Source organism: Carcharhinus amblyrhynchos, chromosome 2 (genome assembly GCF_965287045.1).
Source record: "Carcharhinus amblyrhynchos chromosome 2, sCarAmb.v2.hapA, whole genome shotgun sequence".
NCBI classification, from domain to species: Eukaryota; Metazoa; Chordata; class Chondrichthyes; order Carcharhiniformes; family Carcharhinidae; genus Carcharhinus; species Carcharhinus amblyrhynchos.
This window is the reverse complement of record NC_137325.1, coordinates 95,236,695-95,259,008: the sequence shown is the minus strand read 5'-3', so window position 1 is coordinate 95,259,008 and position 22,314 is coordinate 95,236,695. Positions and strand designations below refer to the sequence as shown.

General features: G+C 39.7%; 1 protein-coding gene across 11 annotated transcripts in view; it reads right to left on the bottom strand.

Annotated features, from left to right (window-relative positions):
* Positions 1-22,314, bottom strand: part of tpk1 (thiamin pyrophosphokinase 1) — a 360,013-nt gene that overhangs the window by 98,009 nt on the left and 239,690 nt on the right. The window contains exon 10 of one of the 11 annotated variants that reach the window (XM_080209416.1): positions 11,874-12,015. The exons of the other annotated variants lie outside the window; for them this stretch is intronic. Within the exon in view, the coding sequence (XP_080065542.1) occupies positions 11,981-12,015 (35 nt within the window). The 3' untranslated portion in view covers positions 11,874-11,980. Of the gene's footprint in view, positions 1-11,873; positions 12,016-22,314 lie in introns of those variants that run through there. 11 annotated transcript variants of the gene reach the window in all.

Genomic DNA, 22,314 nt, shown 5'->3' with positions numbered 1-22,314 from the left:
AATTTACGGTCTGTTTGATCTTCCATTCATAATAGATGCACCCACTCTGTCCTGGGAAAGCCAAGACATAAAATTTACCCCATAATACTTTTATTATGATGCCTCCATTCAGTTTACTAGTCTTTATTACAACAGGGAATATAAAGTGGAAAATTTATCAGTGTGGTGGCTCCAAATGGTAAGCATATGCTTCCAGATTACCTCTTAAAAGAAACCAATGTCAGGTATGGGTTTTTAATCTGGCTGTTATCCTGGAGGAATCTTTCTTTAAAAAAAAACGCAGCACGTTCTAAACAATAACAACGCGCATTTATATTTAAAATGTATATAGAGCTATTTTGCAGTGTTTTACATTTGGAAGGGAAACAATATAGTGGAGGCCAAGTATGGAGGAAAAGGATGAAGAAGTTAGGAAGTCAAATCACCCAGTGGAGGGGGAAGATTTTGAAGATGTGATTGAAAGGATGAGGTAGATAAGAAAACAAAGGAGCTGCTCAGAGGATGACTTATACATTTGTTTGCTCAATGTGGAATTACACAGCCTTCAGTTTGATAGTTAGCCACTGCCAATGAGAGAATAACCGTTTTGGCTCTTCCATCCAGAAAGGTCCAATATTTCCACGTCACTGAATTTAGGAGGACGCTCTTCCAGATTGGGCAAGATGTGGTCAAGTGTTGCTTGTGTCAAGTCAATTGTTGAAGATAGCACACAGATACATAAAGCATAGAAAAGAAGACAGTTGGTGATGATTCTGCTGTTTCCATTTTCATCTCTGCAAGACCATGCTTCATTTCTTTATGGTCCTGTTATGACTTCCTTTTGCCTGCAACATCATCCTTTTTTATCATTTTATTTCTTTTGCCTTCCACTCTTTCACAAACTATTCCCTTTTGTTCTTTGCCACCCTCTCCACCAAACCCGTGATTTTCCCACTTCTGAGCTTGCTTAAAACCTGAGAAATCTCCAACTTTTTTCAGTTCAAACTTATTGACCTGAAACACTGAGATGAATCTTAACAAACCCATCTTACTCACAGCAGGGTCAAGAATTTAATTCTGATTGGAGCAGGCTTTTGCGTTGCTCTGTTAATGAGTCACAGCATTAACACACCACTTCCACATTTCCCAACCAATCATAGAAGACGATCATGATGATCACCTACACCTGTCAATGGAAGATTTCTATTTAAAGGGACTCCACTAGGGGTCAATCTTGCTGAATCTTAAATTAATACCCAGCATTTCGGCAACCCCTAACACAATAGCACAATGTGGAAAGACTTCCCTCCTATCCCATCATTATTCCTTCACTCTTGTGATGTTAGTTTAGCTTTAAGATTTTTTTTAAATTCACATTCACAGTCTAAGGTGATGTCACTATTGGGATGTAAAAATAAACTGTGCAGCTCAGATGATAGGGATTTCATTTTCAGTTTCATTTTGGACCTGCAGGTTTGAGTTGTTAATTTTAGAAGGGACAACAAGCTGAAAAAAAAAAGTTTTCCCTCTCTTCCTGTTGTTTTGAAAATTCTGTTGGTTAGCTGAAAACCAGAACTTGTTTTCCTGAAGGGTGAAAATCCGCTGTTGTTGGGGGCTGGACCAGATTCTCTCTGGTGTTTTGGGAAACTGTCTTGTCTTCAAACTACTCTGAATCTCAAGAACATTTGACTGCAGAATTCAACTAACAGTCTTGATCCTAATATCACGTGAGCATTAGTCTGGGCTGTGTTAAACCTGTGAAAAGGGTCTTTACCTATGGAAGGTTTTGGTTTTGATTCGGATAGCTTATATATATTCATTATCATCATTGTTTGTAACTGATAAAAGTTCATGCTAATTTTCTTACTATACATGTTAACTGTATTCTTAGATAAACTTTGTTTGATAAAAGCTTCATGCCTGAAGTGAAACATCTCATGCTTATCTGAGCCAAATTAAAAATGCAAAACTTATGATTCAGGCGGGCTTCATAAAAGACTTTGGAGTTTCTAACCTGAACCATAGCACTCTCCTATGGAAACCCCGCTGAGGATTGTGAGATCCATTGACAAGAATAGCTACTCATGCTCATAGAAGAAATAAGTCATCCTCTTAGACCAGACAAGTATAGGTATAGTGAGCAGCAAGAGTAATGTCTCTTACAGTTAGATTCAGTGATGTAAGAGATTCAGTGATCTTAAGAGGGCAGGAAATGTGAGTGGCATCCCACTTTTGGTCACCAACCTTCAAACTCTCAGTACCCCAGAATATCACACATTGCAGTTCCACTCATTCCTCCTTCTCTAGGCACCTCCCCTGATATCTGATCTAAACAGCCACCGTTGACACTTAGCCTCATCTTATTACCATCTCACATTCATCCTTCAGAGTCATTCTCCACAAATTTAGTCATTTCATTACCTCAGTGCATTCCATTTCTCACATTCATAACTATATTCTCTGTACAAGTGAGCATAGACACCAGGGAGAAGCAGAGAACCAAGGGGGCCCCTCCAATGCAAACTACCTGACCATCTGAGTAAAGTGCATAACCACTGGCAATGGAGAGATTGGGGGTTAGGGTGTGCTCTGAGATACATGGTAACAAAATTTGAATTCACACAGAGGAATATGTGCCCACAAGCTCTATGGTGAAGGAGGTCCTGTTCCAGAAGGCTGCAGGTGTCAGAAAAGATCTGCCCTAAAAGCCTGAGCCTCCTGAGGTCCGGGTGTTTAGCCAAGTCAAGAAAGCTGATCCTCTCTGCCTGTAGAGACTTTACTGGGGGCTATTAGCTCCTTCAACCTGGAAATTGGAGTCCATCTCTGCCTTGTAGGTGCAATGTTGCTAAGATGAAAGCAGCTATTGCTCTTACTGTTGCCGCTGTTCCTCATCAGAATTCCAAGGTGAAGCTGCCGAAGGTACTCCCACATTTTAGTGAAGACTGACAGCAGGGAAGTGCAGCTCAAGGTGCAGGCAGCCCAAGGTGACAAAAATGTTGGAAATCATGGTAAAACAATCAAAACATACTCTCACAACAAGGCTTGTGAGCAAAGCCTCTCATGTCGGCAAGGAAGAAGCTGTCAGAATTTGATATTTAAATCTGCCCTATTTAAATGTTCACCAATTTCACAGAACTAACAATAAATACTTGTTGGTGCCTTGTTGACCATGGTGAGTTTCATGCAGCTCAGGGGCCTTTTGCACTGACTGTTAAAGCTGGAAATCTGGGTTAAATTCAAAATTAAATTGCCTCTTCATACATTTAAATGACAACCCAATATCCAAAGAGCAGATTATTGTACACCTCTGAACACACACTGTATAAAGCTGGAAATGGGCAAGATTATTTTGGGTTTCGAACATTCTAGCATTTTTGGAGCAGGGATTTAACCTCCTCGCTTCCATCGGAATCTGACCCTTGCAACTTTGCCAGTTAAAATTCTGCCTAATCCTGTTTCTCTCTCCACAATTCAACTTGGCTTGTTAATTATTTCCAGCAATTTTTTGTTTTTATTAAAGATAAAGATTGAATAAAGAGAAATTTTCACCACTACTGGTTATGCCAAAACATTTCAAAGTCAATGAAGAGCCTTTACAATTCCTATTAAAATGAAGGAAAATTCATGGTAACCAATTTTCACACAGCAAAGTCCCACAAATACTTCTGGTGACGTTGGTTTAATGTTAATTATCAACCAGTATATTGGAGAACTCTTCTTTGAATAACATCATGGAATCTTTTACATTCATCTGCAGTGTCAGACAGGTTTTAATGTATATCTTGCCTGGTTTACAAAGGCCAAGTCTCAGCCAGGTTAAACACGTGTTCATGGTAAATTTATGTTAGCATGAATTTAGATGCTGGTCAACACAACTTGGCAATGGTCCACTGGACAAATTCTTCCCATTCCGGATGATGGATGACCTGTCATCCTAAGCGTTGGCTATTCTGAATTACAATGTAGCAAAAAAAAGTTGACAACATTTCAAAATGCTGTCCAGAATAGACAAGCCTAAGAACATGGTCAGCTGTGATCTTATTAAATGGCAGCGTAGCCTCAAGGGGCTGTATGGCCTACTCCTGATTATATTTCTTACATTCATGACTGAAATGATACATCAATTCCAATTTCCCACCCAATCCCAATTACTTTCTAAATGCCCCAAAATCCACTGATCTCAGTTTTGAATACACTCATTGACTGGCACTCACTCCCCTTTGTGCTGGGGAAATCCACAAATTGACAACATTTTGAGTGAAGAAATTTTTACTCATCTCATTCCCAAATGGTTGACCCCTTATTCTGAAACCATGCCAACTAGATCTTTTGATTTGATTTATTATTGTCATATATATTAGTACACAGTGAAAAGTATTGTTTCTTGCACGCTATACAAAGCATACCGTAATTAGAAACAAAATGGAGAGAGTGCAGAATGCAGTGTTACAGTCAGAGCTAGGGTCTAGAGAAAGATCAACTAAATACAAGGTAGCTCCATTCAAAAGTCTGATGGCAGCAGGGAAGAAGCTGTTCTTGTATCAGTTGGTAAATGTCCTCAGACTTTTGAATCTTTTTCCCGATGGAGGAAAGTGGAGGAGAGAATATCTGGGGTGCGTGGGGTCTTTAATTATGCTGGCTGCTTTTCTGAAAGAGCAGGAATGTAGATCGAGTGAATGGGTGGGAGCTGGTTTGAGTGATGGATTGGGCTTCGTTCATGACATTTTGTAGTTCCTTGCAGTTTTGGGCAGAACAGGAGCCATACCAAGCTATGATACATCCAGAAAGAATGCTTTCACTGTTGCATCTAACCAGGAGAAACAAATTCTCAGCATCTACCCTGTCAGGCATTAGAATAATTTTATACGCTTAAATGAATTGAATCTTTTTCGTCTCAATTCCAGGGAATATAGGTCCATTCCATTTTCTTGGGAATCTACCTAGTAAATCCCTGTTGCATTCACTCTAAGGTAAGTATAGATAAGAACAAAACTGTACATAGTGCACCAGGTCTGGTCTCATCCAAACCCTATATAATTGCAACAAGATTTCCTTAATCTTGTACTCTAACCTAAAGGCTGAAATAACTTGCTTCAGGAAATGTGTGTACAAGGGAACCAAATTCCTTTTTAATATCAACATTTACTAGATTTCATTTTTAAAAATATACACAATGTAGATGCATACCATTTAATTTGGATTCATTTACTTTCATATATTTTGTTCAGTACAAGATTTTGAAACTTACTGATGTTGTTTAGGTATTATTTTCAACTTAACTCATGTAAGAGTTTAAAAGTTTTAAATGAAACTGAGGAAATAAAATGCCTTTAATTGCAGCATGTTCACAATTTAGTAATTTTACAAATTGCTGTGTCAAGATTGCTATATGAGCCAACTTGTCCTCTTCTGCTGGATTTATAGCTATTGATGAAAATGATATACTGGGTATCAATGTATCATTCATCAGGCAATCACTGAATTTGTTATCCCTTTATTAACTCTTTCGGCAAGACTGGGGTACAGAAGATGACATAATTCTGTAGACTCAAAAGATGGGTTGGAAACGTTCCCTCAGGCAGAATTTAGAATTAGCTGCCTTCGAAATCTCTTTGACAACAATAACTTGCATTTACATGGTTTATTATTTAGTTATTTGTCATAAGTAAGGCTTACATTAATACTGCAATGAAGTTACTGTGCAATTCCTCTCAACTTAGTAAGAGGACCCAAAATAAGTGATAATGGTGGAGTTATTATATATCAATGTTGTGCAAAAAGCCAGAATTACAGAAACGTAGACATCTCAGGGGTTATAGGAAGGCTACAAAGAAAGGAAGGGGCAATGTTATGGAAGGATTTGAAAAGATTAATATTTTAAACTGGATGCATTGCCTAATCAGGAGCCAACGTAAATTGATGATGGAAGGATGAATGGGACATTATGCAAGTTATGATAGGGGCATAAATTTAGAATGCACTTACTATTATTGACCTGTTTCTTTGTTGTAACGTTCCATAATTCAGAAGACAAAAAGGAGAAAAAAAGACATGGTTAAACAAATTGAGGACCAAAAAGAAGTGAATCAACTGTGGTATGAATAATAATGCAAAAAAAAATGTCATGGTTACTTTTGTGGTTTAAATAGGTCAGTGTAAATTTTTCAAGCTTGAATCAAATCAATCATTTACAGGCTCCAGCTAACAATTCAAAGTAGTATTTTTGCTTAACCAAAAATCAATAATTTGAATTAAGCAATATAAGTAACAGTAGAAATTTGGAGGTTATAAACATTTTAGTTCATTTGAATTAAGTGACACCAAATTTATAGCGAGGACATAAAATATTGCAGTCACTGCACAAAATGAAATATACTGAATTATGTTGTTAAGCAATGGTAATCATGGCACGTCAGTTCTCTGTAACACAATTCACAGGTTATTCACACAAGTAGTCAAAGTAGCAACAATGCTGTTGAATAAAATTTGTTAAACTACTTGAACATCATGAGCTTAATCCAAAAGCCAGAAAATCAAGGCACTTAGTAAGAAACAATCAAAATGCTTATCAGCAGATTTTGTATTCAAATCCATTGTGTGGTATCTGTATTCACTCAACCAATTTATGCCCAGAAATTATTGGCGACATACTGCTTTGTTAATGATGATGAAACTGTCAACATTTGTCATCATTACTTCACTGAAATGAACTGCAACTTTTGGAATCCTACAATTGCTGTCCCTGGTCCTAAGTTCCTCCAGAGGGTGCTACTGATATCCTCTCAGAAATCTCTGAGAAATCAGGAAATTGATGATAACTTTCACCTTTATTCTGTTAGGTTTGCTGTAAAAACCCTTGAAAAATTTAAACTTTCTTGACATGGGCGACACAATGGCATAGCGGTTAGCACTGCTGCCTCACAGTGCCAGGGACCCAGGTTCAATTCTGACCTTGGGTGACTGTCTCTATAGAGTTTCCCTCACTAATCCTCATAAGCTACAATTCTTGTGACATTAAGGGGCAATTTAACTTGGCCAATCCACCTAAACTGCACATCTTTGTGGGAGGAAACCGGAGCACCCGGAGGAAACGCCGTAGAGACAAGGGGAACATGCAAACTCCCAAGGCTGGAATCGAATCCGGGTCCCTGGTGCTATGTGGCAGCAGTGCTAACCACTGAACCACCATGCTACCCACCCATGCTAGTCCATGAAACCAGATAGGTGGTTGAGGTGACGGTGGGGGGCATTTTAGTGATTGCTATCACAACATGATACAATTTAAGCTTGTTATAGACAAAAAAAAGAGAAGTTGGAAATAAATATTTTGGATTGGGGGGAGCGGATTTTAGTAAAATAAGACAGGATCTCGTTAAGGTAGACTGGGAACAGCTCCGTGTGGAGAAATCTACAGAAGAGCAGTGGGGGGCATTCAAAAAGTAAATGGGGAGGGTACTGATTCTCCTGTTCCCTCGAGGGTGATAGGAAGAAGTACGAGCCCAGACAACCATAGATGACCAGAGGTAGTCAGGAAATGATTAGAAGGGAAGGGAAGCTTTTAGCAGGTGTAAGGGGGGGCAGATCAGCAGAGACATTAATGGAGCACAGAAAGTGCAAGGTGGAGCTTCAGAAAGCAATTCAGAATGTAAAGAGGGGATAATTATATTAGGTGATTTCACATTTTCCAATGTTAATTGAGATAGACATAGAGTTAAGGGCTTCGATGGAGTGGATTTCTTGAAATGTGTACAGGACAACCTTTTAGGTCAATATGTAGAGGGTCCAAAAAAGGATGGAACAATGCTGGATATAATTCTGGGGAATGAATCAGAGAATCCCTACAGTGCAGAAACTAGCCCATCGAATCAGCACTGACTGTCTGACAGAGCATCTTTAGCCCAGGCCCAACCTCACCCTTTCCCTATAACCCGACACATTTCCCTCACTGATCCCCATAACCTATACATCTTGGGACATTAAGGGGCAATTTACTTGGCCAATCCACCTAAACTACCCATTTTTGCATTGTGGGAGGAAACCGGATCACCCGGTGGAAACCCTGCAGAGACAGGGAGAACGTGCAAACTCCATACAGACAATTACCCAAGGCTGGAATCAAACCCAGGGCCCTGGTGCTATGAGGCAGCAGTGCTAACCACTATTCCACCATGCTACATATCAATGCTGGCCCATGAAGCTAGACAGGTGGTTGAAGTGGTGGTGCGGGGTGGGGGGGTACATTTTAGTGATTGTTATCACAACATGGTACAATTTAAGCTTGTTATGGACAAAGAAATAGATAAGTTGGAAAAAGAAATGTTTTAGATTGGGGGGAGTGGATTTTAATAAAATAAGGCAGGATCTTGCTAAGGTAGGCTGGGAACAGCTCCATGTGGGGGAATCTACAGAAGAGCAGTGGGGGGTGCAGGGGAGCATTCAAAAAGTAAACGGGGAGGTTCTCCTGTTCCCTCTGGGGTGATAGGGAGGAATAACAAGCCCAGAGAACCATAGATGACCACAGATAGTCAGGAAATGATTCGAAGGGAAGAGAGGCTTTTAGCAGGTATAAGCTGGGGTCAGGGGGCGGGGGGGGGTGGTGGTGGTGGAGGGGAAATCAACAGAGACATTAATGGGGCGCAGAAAGTGCAAGGTGGAGCTTCAGAAAGCAATTCAGCATGTAAAGACAGGATATGACAAAGCTCTGTCTGGTAAAACTAGGAAAAATCACAAGATATTTCATAAGTATATCAATGGGAAGAGGATAAGCAGGGGAAGAGGATAAGCAGGGGAAGAGGATAAGCAGGGGAAGAGGATAAGCAGGGGAAGAGGATAAGCAGGGAAAGACTACAGCATATTAAGGACCAAAGGGGCAATCTGTGGATGGAGATAGAGAATTGGTGGAGTGTTGAATGAGTAATTCACATCTGTCTTCACCCAAGAAAATGAGGATGAGGGTATAGAACTCAGAGAAGAGACTGCAAGGTTCTTTAGCAAATTGAAACAGGGAGTGACAAGGTATTCAATGAAAGGAAGTTCACTAGGAAGTTCTGAGGAAGAAGGGAAACTTGCTGTGTTTGTCCATAGATCTCTAAAGGCAGAACAGCATGAAAATGGGGTGGTAAAAAGGGCATATTCCCTTTATCAATTGAGGCATTGCCTTTATCAATCAAGGCATAGATTACAAATGTAGGGAAGTCGTGTTGGAATTGTATTGAATTTTGTTGAGACCACAGCTGGAATACTGTATGCAGTTCTGGTTGCCACATTATAGGAAGAATGTGATTGCCCTGGAGCGGGTGTAGAGGCGATTCACCAAGATGCTGCCAGGGATGGAACATTTAAGTTATGAAGAAGGGTTGGATAGGCTTGGATTGTTTTTATTGGAGTAGAGAAAGCTGAGGGCAACTTGATCAAGGTGTACAAGATTATGAGGGTCATGAAGAGGGTGGATAGGAAGCAGCTGTTCTGCTTAGTTGAAGGGTCAGTTATGAAGAGACACAAGTTCAAGAGGCTTAGGAGGATGTGAGGAAAAACATTTTTACTCAGAGGGTGGTGATGGTCTAGAATACGCTGCCTGGGAGGGTGGTGGAGGCAAATTGTCTCACATCTTTTAAAAAGTACCTGGATGAGCACTTGGCAGGTCATAACATTCACGGCTATAGGCCAAGTGCTGGTAATTGAGATTAGATAGTTACGTTAGGCATTTCTCATGTGTTGGTGCAGACTTGATGGGCCAAAGGCCAATTCTGTGATTCTGTGACTTTGAACGAGGGTTTTGTATCTATCTTCATGTTAAAAACATTCCAGAACTCTGTAGAAAATCAAATGGCGAAAGGGAGGGAGAAACTTAACATAAGGAGAGACTGAGGGATCTAGGGTTGTTTTCGTTGGGAAGAAGGCGGCTAAGAGGGGATCTTATTGAAACATATAAGATGATTAGAGGTTTAGATAGGGTGGATAGTGATAGCCTTTTTCCTCGGATGGAGAAAGCTAGCACGAGGGGGCATGACTTTAAATTAAGGGGGGGTAGCTACAGGACGGATGTCAGGGGTAGGTTCTTTACCCAGCGGGTGGTGAGGGATTGGAATGCCCTGCCTGCTGCAGTTGTAGATGCGTCTAGTTTGGGGGCGTTTAAGAGATCTCTGGATAGGTTTATGGACGAAAAGGGATTGGTATAGGCTAGTGGGTCATTGTTTTTGTAACTGGTCGGCGCAACATCGTGGGCCGAAGGGCCTGTTCTGCGCTGTAATGTTCTATGTTCTATGTTCTATAATCATTACTGCTAGAGAAAATGTACTAGGAAATCTACAGGGCCTAAAGGCTGACAAGTTCCCTGGACAAGGTGGCCTGCATCCTTGGGTCTTAAAAGAAGCGGCTGCAGAAGTAATGGTTGCATTGATTGAAATCTTCCAAGTTTCCACAGATTCTGAAAAGGTCCCAGTGGTCTGAAAATCTACAGATGTAACACTTGAATTTAAGAAAGGAGGCAGACAGAAAACAGAAACCTACAGGCCTGTTAGCTTAACATGCCACAGGGAAAATGCTTCATTCCATTATTAAGGAAGTCGGAGCATGACATTTAGAAAACCATAATGCAATCAAGCAGAGTAAACATGTTTTTATGAATGGGGAATTGTTTTTGACAAATTTACTGGAGTTCTTTGAGGATGTAACAAGCAGGGAGGATAAAGTGGAATCAATGATTGTAATATACTTGGCTTTCCAAAAGTCATTTCATTAGGTGTCACATGAAAAGTTCTACACATGAAGGCTTTGGGGATAATATATTAGTATGGATACAGGGTTGGCTAACAGCGAACAGAGAGCAGGGTTAGATCAGCCATTTTCAGGTGTCACTGGGACCAGTGCTGAGGCCTCTACTATTTCCAATTTATATTAATAATTTGGATGAAGGGACTGAGTGTACTGTAGCCAAATTTGCTGACAATACAAAGGTAGTTGGGAAACCAAATTTGATGGAGGACAAAAGAGACTGCAAAAGTGTATAGGTAGATGAAGTATGAGGGGGAAATATTGGCAGATTGAGTATAATGTGGGAAAATGTGAGATTGTTCACTTTGATGGGAAGACTAGTAAAACAGAATATTTTAATGGAGAGGGCATATAGAAGACTGTAGTACAGAGCGATCAGGGTGTCCTTGTATAGAAACCATAAAAAGTTATCAAGCAGGTATAATCAAATTATAGTTAGAATCTTATAAAATATTCGAGTTTATAATTAATTAATGTTTAACCTTTCAATTACTCTGATATTTTGCCATGGATAAAATAATAAATGTGTTCCGTGCATTCATTAAGATATTTAGTTTTTTATATGGGCGCTCAGGTTCTCAGGGATATTCTTTTATGTGGAAGCTTAGGAGCTTATGACATTTGATTAAAACTGCTCATTACCAGACAAACAGACAGAATGAATGTGAAGGAGGCCTCCCTTAGAGGGAAGACCTTGAAATATTGAGACAAAAGTATTTAACAAGGATGGTAGTCAGAAGCACTGTAGACTGGTGTGAAGCACACATGGATTGTGCCTGCATGGGAAAAGAAAACATGCTCTGTGCATGATCAGCCACAAGACTGAAGCAATTTGTGGAGAAAGAGGAGTTAATCAGGTAAAAGTTAGGCTCAAAGAGACTCTCCTGTTCTGGTTTGGCAGTCAGAGAAGCATAGACTTTTCAGCCTTGAAGAGGCCGATAAGAACAGATGTTAAACAGGCACATACAATACTAAATACAATTGAAAAAATAATCCCAAGCTTTATTTCAAGTAGAAAGACAATTACAGTATGAGGGGAAATGGGCACAAACTAGTAAAAGACAAATTCAGGATTGATGTCCCAAGTTATTGATTGATTGATGTGACCCAAGTTATTACCAAGACATTGTGATACAGCGATTCCACAAACTAGCTTTTACCAGATCAGTGCTTCAAGAATATGATTTCTCATTGCAGATTTATATCTTAATGCAGATTCCACATTATGCTAGTCTCTCCAATGCAAGAAAAGATACAGTCCAACTGAAATGAAAAACAAACATAATTCATAAAATCTGAAGCAGGCCAGAATAGCAAAGAACATGAGGAACATGCTAACTCATAGCAAAGACATTGAGCAGATTCCACACTTAAGCTGGCAAGGCCAGTGCGAACTTTTATTTTCATCATCCTTACATCTGTTTGCTGCAGTCATGCATCACTGCTTTTAGTTAGATTGTCGATTAACCCACCTATAAACAAGGATTGTGGCAGGTCCAATCAGCTGCAGAAAAGTGATAATTCCAGAGCAGCATTCAAAAGATCCTGAGAGATCTCCACACTCCCTCAACCTGAATGAAGCAGGGAAGCTCCAGGGAAGTCAAATAACAAAATTCAAACCAAGAATGCCACATAACTAAAATAGTGGAGCAGAAGCAATCCTCAAAATGGTTATGTGATAAATTGTTCTTTTTTAAGTTTTCTACTCTTGAAGGGAACCATAGCCAGGCATCAGCATATTTCAAAAATATGGGGCTGAATTTTGCAATCAGTAGTGGCAGCATTTGTTAAATTTGTACTTGCCCAGAGACCTTCGAAGAGTTTTTGCACTGCAAATTCCTGTCAGCCAACCATCCTAAAGGGATAGCATCTATTAGAGCATTTGGTGTGTGAAGAGAAAAAGATTGGTGAAGACAAATGTAGGTCCTTTACTGTCAGAAACAGGGGAATTTATAATGGGGAACAAAGAAATGGCTGACCAACTGAATACATACTTTGGTTCTGTCTTCACAAAGGATGACACAAACAAAATACCAAAAATGTTGGAGAACACAAGGTTTAGTGAGAGGGAGGAACTGGAGGGAAGGACTGAAGGAAATCAGTATTAGTAGGAAAATGGCATTGGGAAAATTGATGGGATTAAATCTTCATATAATCGACATCCCAGAGTACTTAAGGAAGTGGCCCTTGAAACAGCGGATGAATTGGTGGTTATCTAAAATGTTATAAACTCTGGAACAGTTCCTACAGATTGCAGATTAGTCACTGTAAAAAGGGAAGTAGACCTAAAACATGTAATTACATACCAGTTTGATTGACATCAACAGTAGGGAAAATTTTAGAGTCCATTATAAAAAATTTTATATCAGAGCACTTGAAAATCAGACAGAGTCAGCATAGATTTATGAAAGTGAAATCATGCTTGACGAATCTACTGGAATTCTTCAAGGATGTAACTAATAGAATTGATGAGGGGGAGCCAGTGAGTGTGGTTTATTTGAACTTTCAGAAGGTTTTTGACAAAGTCCCACATGAGAGACTAGCATATAAAATTAAAGTGCTTTGGATTGAGGATAGTGTATTAAGAATGATAGAAAACTGGGGGGCAGACAGGAAGCAAAAAGTAAGAATAACCAAATATTTTTTCAAATGGCAGGCAGTGACTAATGGGGTGGTGCAGGGACCCCAGCTATTCACAAAATGTATTACTGATTTAGATTTGGAATATCTCCAAAATTTTAGATGACACAAAGCTGGGTGGGAGGGTCAGCTGTGAGGAGGATGCAGAGATTCTTCAGTATGATTTTGACAATCTAAGTGAATAAGCAAATGCATGGCAGGTGCAGTATAATACGGATAAATGTAAGGTTATCCACTTTGGTGCCAAAAACAATAAGGCAGGTTATTATTTGCATGGCTATTAATTGAGAGAGGGAAATGTGTAACGAAAGCTGGGTGTCCTCGTATACCAGTCACTAAAGGTAAACATGAAGGTGCAGCAAGCAGTAAAGAAGGTGAATGAATATTATGTTGGCCTTCAGAGCAAGAGGGCTCAAGTACAGGAGCAGAGGTATCTTGCTGCAATTATACAGGGTCTTGGTGAGACCACTTTTGGAAAATTCTATGAAGTTGGATTGGTGGGACTGACATATGAGGAGAGATTGAGTCAGTTAGCATTATATTCGCTGGAGTTCAGAAGAATGAAGGGGAATCTCAGAGAAGTCTATATAATTATAACAGGACTAGGCAGGGTAGATGCAGGAAGGAGTCCTGAACCAGGGGTCACACTTTCAGGAAATGGGGTAGCGCTGAAATGAGGAGAAATTTCATCACACAGAGGGTGATGAGCCTGTGGAATTCATTTCCAAAGAAAGCACTTAAGACCAAAACATTGTACATTTTCAAGAAGTTAGATATAGCTCTTAGGATGAAAAAGTCAAAGCATAAGGGGGGCAGGCCGGATCAGGCTTTGGATCATCAGTTGGATGATCAGCCACGATCTTAATGAGTGGTGGAGAAGACTAAAAGGGCAAAATGACCTCCTCCTGCTCCTATTTTCTTTTTTCTATGGAACCTGCATAAACAGGATCAGTAACTGCGAACCTCCATAACCAATACAAGTGAAGAATCATTAATGGGGTGTTCGGTATCTGGACCAGTAAGTGTCAGGTAGAATATCTAATTCAATGAAAAATCAGACACTGAAAGCAAAATGAGAAAGGAAAAGACAGTTTTAATTAAGGATTGGAGTGAGATGTACAAGAAAGGAAAAGAAAAAGTTTCATTTTTAAAACCTGAAGGAATGAGATTCCACAATTGTCAAAGATTGCAGCACTGGGAAGTGTTTTTAACAGAAATTAAGTCTTGCCATTAAAAGGATAGTCACATTGGAGTGGACCAACTAACATTTTCTGGTGAGTTTTGTGTGGATAAAACAGTTAAGTACAATAAATTCAACTGTTTATTCAATATATATTGATGGTAAGTCACAGCTTCTTGAGGAGCTGGGCATCTCGGACAGCAACTTCTTAATTTATCATCTAACTGCACATATGCAGTCACTGAAAGTTGCAGTCTGATTTACACGAAACATTGGTGAATGTTGTTAGCTTCAAAATATCCAACCCATGATGATTAACCTGGGGGTGTTACACTTCACGCTAATTGGTTACTAAGGAATTGAGTGCAGTATAGAAAAATATAAATGAATGTAAGAAAAGTCAGATATATAAAAAAAACTACTGGACCATCAAAGCTCATTTTCAAACCACTAAATATTTGCTTGATTTGGAGTTACAGCCATCTCCCTGTAAAGGCAAGTTCCAAGGTTTTCTTTCTGTACATGCACAATAGTATTGTTATATGATTTTATTTACTTATATTCTTTCATTGCTAACTTAATGGACAACTTACAGCATTTTGTGAAAGGAATTTGCTGCTCTGAACAACTCAAAGGTAAAACTTTAAATATTTTTTCTCTATATTGTGTTTTCTTTATCTTGATGCTATTGAGGTTGGTTGTTGGAACTAGTAGGTTTCTTTCATCTGAATTCTGCTCACTTCCCATCCCTACTGTGCACAATTTGTTTGTATCCAGTTCATGCAGGGCTTCTGATGTCAAGTAACGGCATCTGTCTTGCACCCATAAGCAGCTGTTTATGCCTTTTGTTGTTTCACTAGATTCAAGTAACAGCACAGAACACAGTAAAAATAACAACTGCAATATCTCCTAGTCATCAAAGGGTTCACAGGGCTGTCATTCACATATGCACAGCTTGCAGGAGCAGCTCTGATTTTCCATGCAATGCACAGTTTCAATCTGCTTGTTTATTTAAAGCTGGTCCAAAGAACATCTCCGAGCTGCTACAAGGTGTCCATGTAAATCTATATTTGCTTTCAGTAGCTATGATCTTCACCACGATCAACTCCTTTAAAAAACCAACTGGTGACATGTTCACCTCCGTCCTTAACTCTGCCTGCAAAATCCTCATACATGACATCGCTACCAAACTCAGAATCCTGAAATTGGCTTGCATCTGTTACAACAGCAGAATCATGGACAATTGATCTGCTGCTCTCATTAGGAGAGTACCAACAAGCTGTGAGGTGCAATTCACAGTTCCAAAGGCTGTCCTCCACTAGTATGGGAATGGCAGCAACATCAGCTCACTCAGACACAGAGGTCCTGAGGATAGTCCTTGGTTCAGGGAGGTGGAGAGTGGTGGCTGGATGCAGCCTGCGAATTTAGACTTGGGACAATAACGTAAGTAAAATTTATATACATATCTTTCTGATGCCAAAGCTCTCATATCCCATAATTTCTGGTCGTGAACTCAAGACAATTCTCTAGCCAATGCTATGTCCCAGGCTCTCCAGTTCTTTTAGAAACATTTGTCCAGCTTCCACAACCGAATTCCTATACACTTCCAGCCTGAAACATCTATAAATTGGAGTTCATTGAATATGAACACATTTCTGACAGAAACCACCTCCGTATCTATGAATTTGCATTCAGTGCATTGTGCTCCAAATGGATTTTATTCCTAAGTGTAAGAATTTATGAAAAATTATAATTGTGGTAATTTATTGGTTTTGGATGACATCATGAGGGGATGCATATTCTTGATGGTCAGTCTTTGGGGGCTCTCTGTTGATCTGCAGAGATGATGTGGATATAGAACATAGAACACTACAGCACAAACAGGCCCTTCGGCCCACAAGTTGCGCCGATCACATCTACACCTACCAAGCCATAGAACTATCTGTAACTTCCAATGCCATTAGATCCCATATACTCATCCAGAAGTCTTTTAAAAGACGCCAGCGAGTTCGCCTCTACCACCACCGACGGCAGCCGATTCCACTCACATCTTGGGTTCATGTTGCACTATCTGTAACCCCCGTGACTTGCCTCGGTTTGCAAAACCTCACTTACTGTACTGTCTGGAGACAATACACATCTCTTTAACCTGTGATCAGTGCTCCTTCCACTCACATTGTCGGCCACTTTAGGACTTGAACAGCAGGTTAGGTGTGAAGATTCGCATTCTAATCAGTAATCTGTAAACTGTGCTTTATCCTGCTCCTATTTCTTACGTTCTTATGCTCTGTCTGAGGCCAGAACTCTCCATTCACCTGACGAAGGGGCAAACCCTGAAAGCTTGTGAGTTTTCTATCAAATAAATTGGTTGGACTTAAACCTGGTGTTGTCAGATTTTTTACTGGATCTGCAGAGAAACAACGTTGGTCAGTCTGTCTACATCTACACTTCCCATTGCCTCAGAAATTCAACCAGCATAATCAGGGACACCGCTAACATACTCTCTTCCACTTTCTTCCATCAGGAAAAAGATACAAAAGTCTGAAAACACATACCAACTGACTCAAGAACAAGTTCTTCCCTGCTGCCATCAGACTTTTGAATGGTCCTACCATACATTAAGCTGATCTTTTTCTTCACCCTACTGTAGCTGTGACACTCTATTCTGCACCCTATCCTTTTCCTTTTCCCCACATTCTTTATGAGCAGTATGTTTTGCCTGTACACCACGCAAGAAACAATACTTTTTATTCTATCCCAGTACGTCACAATAATAAATCAAAACAAATATGAAGTTTTGCTGCATAGTTGGGAACCAGCTGCTTGCAACTAGCTCTCTGTAGACCAATTCTATTTGCCATATTTTGTTCACTTGAATAGTTACCAAAAAAATGAACTACCGAATAATAATTTGCACACAATTTTACATCTTATCACTTGCCTAGTTATTAGCTTCCTATCTTCTCAAATATTCTTTTCAAGATTTGTGAATCTTGCAAGGGATTTGGACAAAGTCCCAAGAGCAGTCACTGAAACATACCCATGTATTTGTTAACAGTACCGCAATAACAAAATATAATTAACTAAATGATACATATGAATGATGTGTTTGAATGTTTATAAAGCATGACTTGTCTTAAATGAAATGAGTCTACTTGAATGAACATTTCCACATCATTCTTTTCCATGTTCTGAATAGTTTAATTTATTAATAAAATGGGTCAGGTCATAGGAGTTTTGTACAGTTTTCAATTTGATTTCTGTTGTGTTCAACGTTGAATTCAGCATATCAAAGCTCATCCCTCCAGTCTCATAACTTCCCATTGAAACACAACTTTCGCTACCCTCATTCTTTCCATTATAGTATCCAGCGGTATTCTGACTGTCCACAAAGCTTTTGTCTCCCACCAAATTACTCCAAATCTTTCCCCCTCTGATCAAAGAAGTTCATTTTGATACTATTTTAAACTTTTCTGCATGGTTTAATACTTTGATCATTACATATTTTACATCGTTTAATATTTGGATCAGCTAATTGCTGATGTGGCTTAGAACAAAGCTGCCAAACTTTCATGGCAACTGTGGCTCTGAGGGACCAAATTTTACTGACAGCTTCAATGTTTTATTAAGACTTATGTGATTTAGTTAAGTTCCTATTGGCACCTCAGAAGGCTTGATTTGCATGTGTTTAAGTTTCCTGCCTAATACTGATAGACACCTCAGCCAACTATCAAACTGCACTCTTAAAATGGGTGCTGGGGAACAGAGCAGTAATCCTCCACAGTGAATCCAACCATCCAGCTGCTCTGTCCTTCCAGAGGAGCAGGGTTAAAATCACAACCAATATATATGAACTTCTTCAAAATAGGATTTAGAGATTGGCAATTTTTGAACCATTCCATCCTCAATAATATTGGATCACTGAATTGTTACAGTGCAGAAGGAGGCCATTTGGCCCATTGCGTCTGCACTGACACTCTGAAAAAGCATCCTACCTGGCAATGCTAGGTAAAGTACTAGGTAAAATCATAAAAATAATCAAGTACAAAGTATGAATTTATCTTGCAAGCATGCTTTGTGTATGTCATCATAGGGTTAGTAATGTCTTTCACACAGGATGAAAAATTGTATCCAATCATCATAAAAAATATTTTTCTGTTGTACTTAATGGGGACTAAAATAGATGCAGTTTAGTGTTCTTTCAAGGTCATTTGAGGCAGCTTTCAGATTTAGAGGTCATACAGCTTTATCAGAAATCCTCCAGGTGGAACTTGGGTTCAAACAATTTAAGCTAATACAGAGGGAAAAGTATATATATTTCATCACAGAGCTAGGCGAAACATTTTGCATTCTGCTTTAATTAATGTTTTGAAAATAGTGATCAAAATTGATCTTAGCATTTTGCTGCAAAATCAGTACTTACAGCATCTGCCTTTCACTGCAAGGATCAAGCAGATTAAAATTATGCAGCATGGCAGTATCTTGTGGTAAAATTTTAAGTTCCCTTATCTTTCATATTGAAATGTGGAGGTTGCCTCAACTGATACAAGTTTTTTTAGTGAAAATTGAATAGATACTTTTAAAGTATTTTGCTTCTTTTGAGCTCAACAAAGTCACAGAACAAAAAAAAATTGGCTCTATGTCCAAATATGTAACCTTTTTTTCCACTCAGAGGCTGAACTTCTTGAAAGAATGATGGAGGAAGATTTGCATGAAATATTCAAAAGGGAACTGGATTGTTTTCTGAAAAGATTGCAAGGTTGCAAAGATAAGGCAGGGATGTGGAACTAGGTAGGATGCTTTTTTAGAGTGTCAGTGCAGATGTGATGGGCCAAATGGCCTCCTTCTGCACTGTAACGATTCAGTGATCCAATGTTATTGAGGATGGAATGGTTTAAAAATTGCCAATCTCTAAATCCTATTTTGAAGGAGTTTATTATATACATAGGCTGTGATTTTAACCCTGCTCGCCTGGCAGGAACAGAGCAGCTGGATGGTTGGATTCATTGCGCAGGACTTATTGCTCTGTTCCCCAGCACCCATTTTAAGAGTGCATTTTAATAGTTGGCTGAGATGTCCATCAGTATTAGGCAGGAAACTTAAACACATGCAAATCAGCCTTCTGAGATGCCAATGGGAACTTAACTAAATCACATAAGTCTCAATAAAACATTGAAGCTGTCAGCCACAGAAGCAGCATTTAAAAGGGGGCACTCGATAGATCAGAGGACCCCTGTCTGTCATTTTCTGGTTTGGATTGCAAGGTGGGCTTCTAGTTTAAAAATCTATTTCTTCAACCAAAATGCACTAGATGCTGGAAATCTGAAATAGAAAGGGAAGATGCTGTCAACAGATCAGGCTGGATCTATGGAAAGAGGGAAGTAAGGTTAATACTTTAGATCATTGGGCGCATTAATCATTGATCTGAAAAAAAAACCCTATTTCCTGCATTTACAAATGTTAAAGGCCTGCTGAGTACTGACAACATTTTCTGCTTTTATTACCCCAGGGAAGTTTCAGCTTATAATACCAAAATTGCAAAACATAATTTGATTGTTGTCTTTTCCACATGCAGCCCTGCAGTTGTCCAAGCTACTCTGAAGTGAAGTGGGCTGATTTGTCACAGTTGGAAGCTGGGATAATTATGAAATTGCAATGGCAATTAAAAATTGGTAATTTAATATAAGTGGCTCCTTGCACTTGTACTTGTCATCAAGTGTCATCAGAAAATGTCTCCCACCACCGCATATTACTGAACATTTTACACAGTGTGCGTATTTGTGCTTGTAGCATTCACCTTGTTGTCTAATATATAAATGGAAGCGGTTTCTGATAATGAACTGAATTATCTCTGCAGACAGTATCAATAAGGAGACCTCTTTCAGTAAAAGTAAATTACATTACAGTCGGAAAATCACAATGGCCTAAGTACAACACAATGGATCTCCTGTTTGAGTATGAGTTATTAGGCTGAGTGCTTTGAAGCTAATAAGTGCTATGCAAAATCCAACATTGGTGCAATAGGAAAGTGAGAGTTAAAATTCTAATTTGTATACCAATATCAGAAAAAGCTTAACTATTAAAAACAGACTTTTAATTTAGGATTTAGAAGAAAGATAGTCACCACAGTCTGCCAGTGGGGAATTACAATTTATTCATAGTCAGTTCTTCCATCTGTCAGTTAATGTTTTTACAGCTGTGATTTTTCCAAGGTGGTTCTGCAGCGGTCACAACTCAGCTGTGGCTCACACTGTAGGTAGCACTCTCACTTCTGAGCCAAAGGATTGTGGGTTCAGGTTCCACTCAGACACTTGAGTGCATAATCTAGTGTAGTACTGAAAGTGGACTACAATGTCAGAGATATCGGACATTAATTTATGTCCCCCACCATGGCTGTGAACAGAGGTGGTTGGGAGCAAGAATACAGCTTTGCCAGATGGACAGTGTGTGGGTTCCCTGGTTGCACCCATTCTGGGCCATTTTGACAGATGGGTGACGGGCTGGCAGGGCTACCCACGTACATAGAATCCCTACAGTGAAAAAGAGGCTATTCAGCCCATCAAGTCTGCACCGACTCTCTGACAGGATATCTTACCCAGGTCCTCTTCCCGACCATGGTTCCGTAGATTTTTGAATCTACCCTATTATTCCTGTTAGAATTTTGAGGTTTTTCTGCAATCTCCTCTCACTCTTCTAAACTCCAGTGAATATAATGCTAAGCCTCTCCTCGTGTGACATCCCAGATAATCAGCCTGGTAAACCTTTGTTGTTCTCCCTCTGTAGCAAGGACTTCTTTCCTCAGCTAAGGACATCAAAACTGAACACAGTATTCCAGGTGTGGCCTCACCAACACCCTATACAATTGCAACAAAACATCCATGTCCGATACTTGATTCCTCTCGCTATGAAGGCCAATATACTATTTACCTTCTTTACTGCCTGTTGTACCTGCGCACTTATAGAAACACAGACATAGAACATTACAGCACAGTACAGGCCCTTCGGCCCTCAATGTTGTGCCAAGCTATGTCCAATCCCAAGATCAAGCTATCCCCTCTCTATAATTCTGGAGTGCTCCATGTGCCTATCCAATAACCTCTTGAAAGTTCCTAAAGTGTCCAACTCCACTATCACAGCAGGCAGTCTATTCCACATCCCAACCACTCTCTGAGTAAAGAATCTACCTCGGACATCCCTCCCGTATCTCCCACCATGAACCTTATAGTTATGCCCCCTAGTAACAGCTACATCCACCCGAGGAAATAGTCTCTGTACGTCCACTCTACTAATTCCTCTCATCATCTTATAAATCTCTATTAAGTCGCCTCTCAGCCTCCTCTACTCCAAAGAGAAAAGCCCCAGCTCCCTCAACCTTTCCTCATAAGATCTACCCTCCAAACCAGGCAGCATCCTGGTAAATCTCCTCTGCACTCTCTCCAATGCTTCCACATCCTTCTTATAATGAGGTGACCAGAACTGGACACAATATTCCAAATGTGGTCTCACCAACATTCGGTATAGTTGCAGCATAACCCCACAGTTCTTAAACTCAAACTCCCTGTTAATAAAACCAAACACACTATAAGCCTTCTTCACAGCTCTATCCACTTGAGTGGTAACCTTCAGAGTTCTGTGGATACGAACCCCAAGATCTCTCTGTTCCTCCACATCCCCTAGAACCCTGCCGTTGACCCTGTAATCTGCATTCAAGTTTGTCCTACCAAAATGTCTTACCAGTTTAC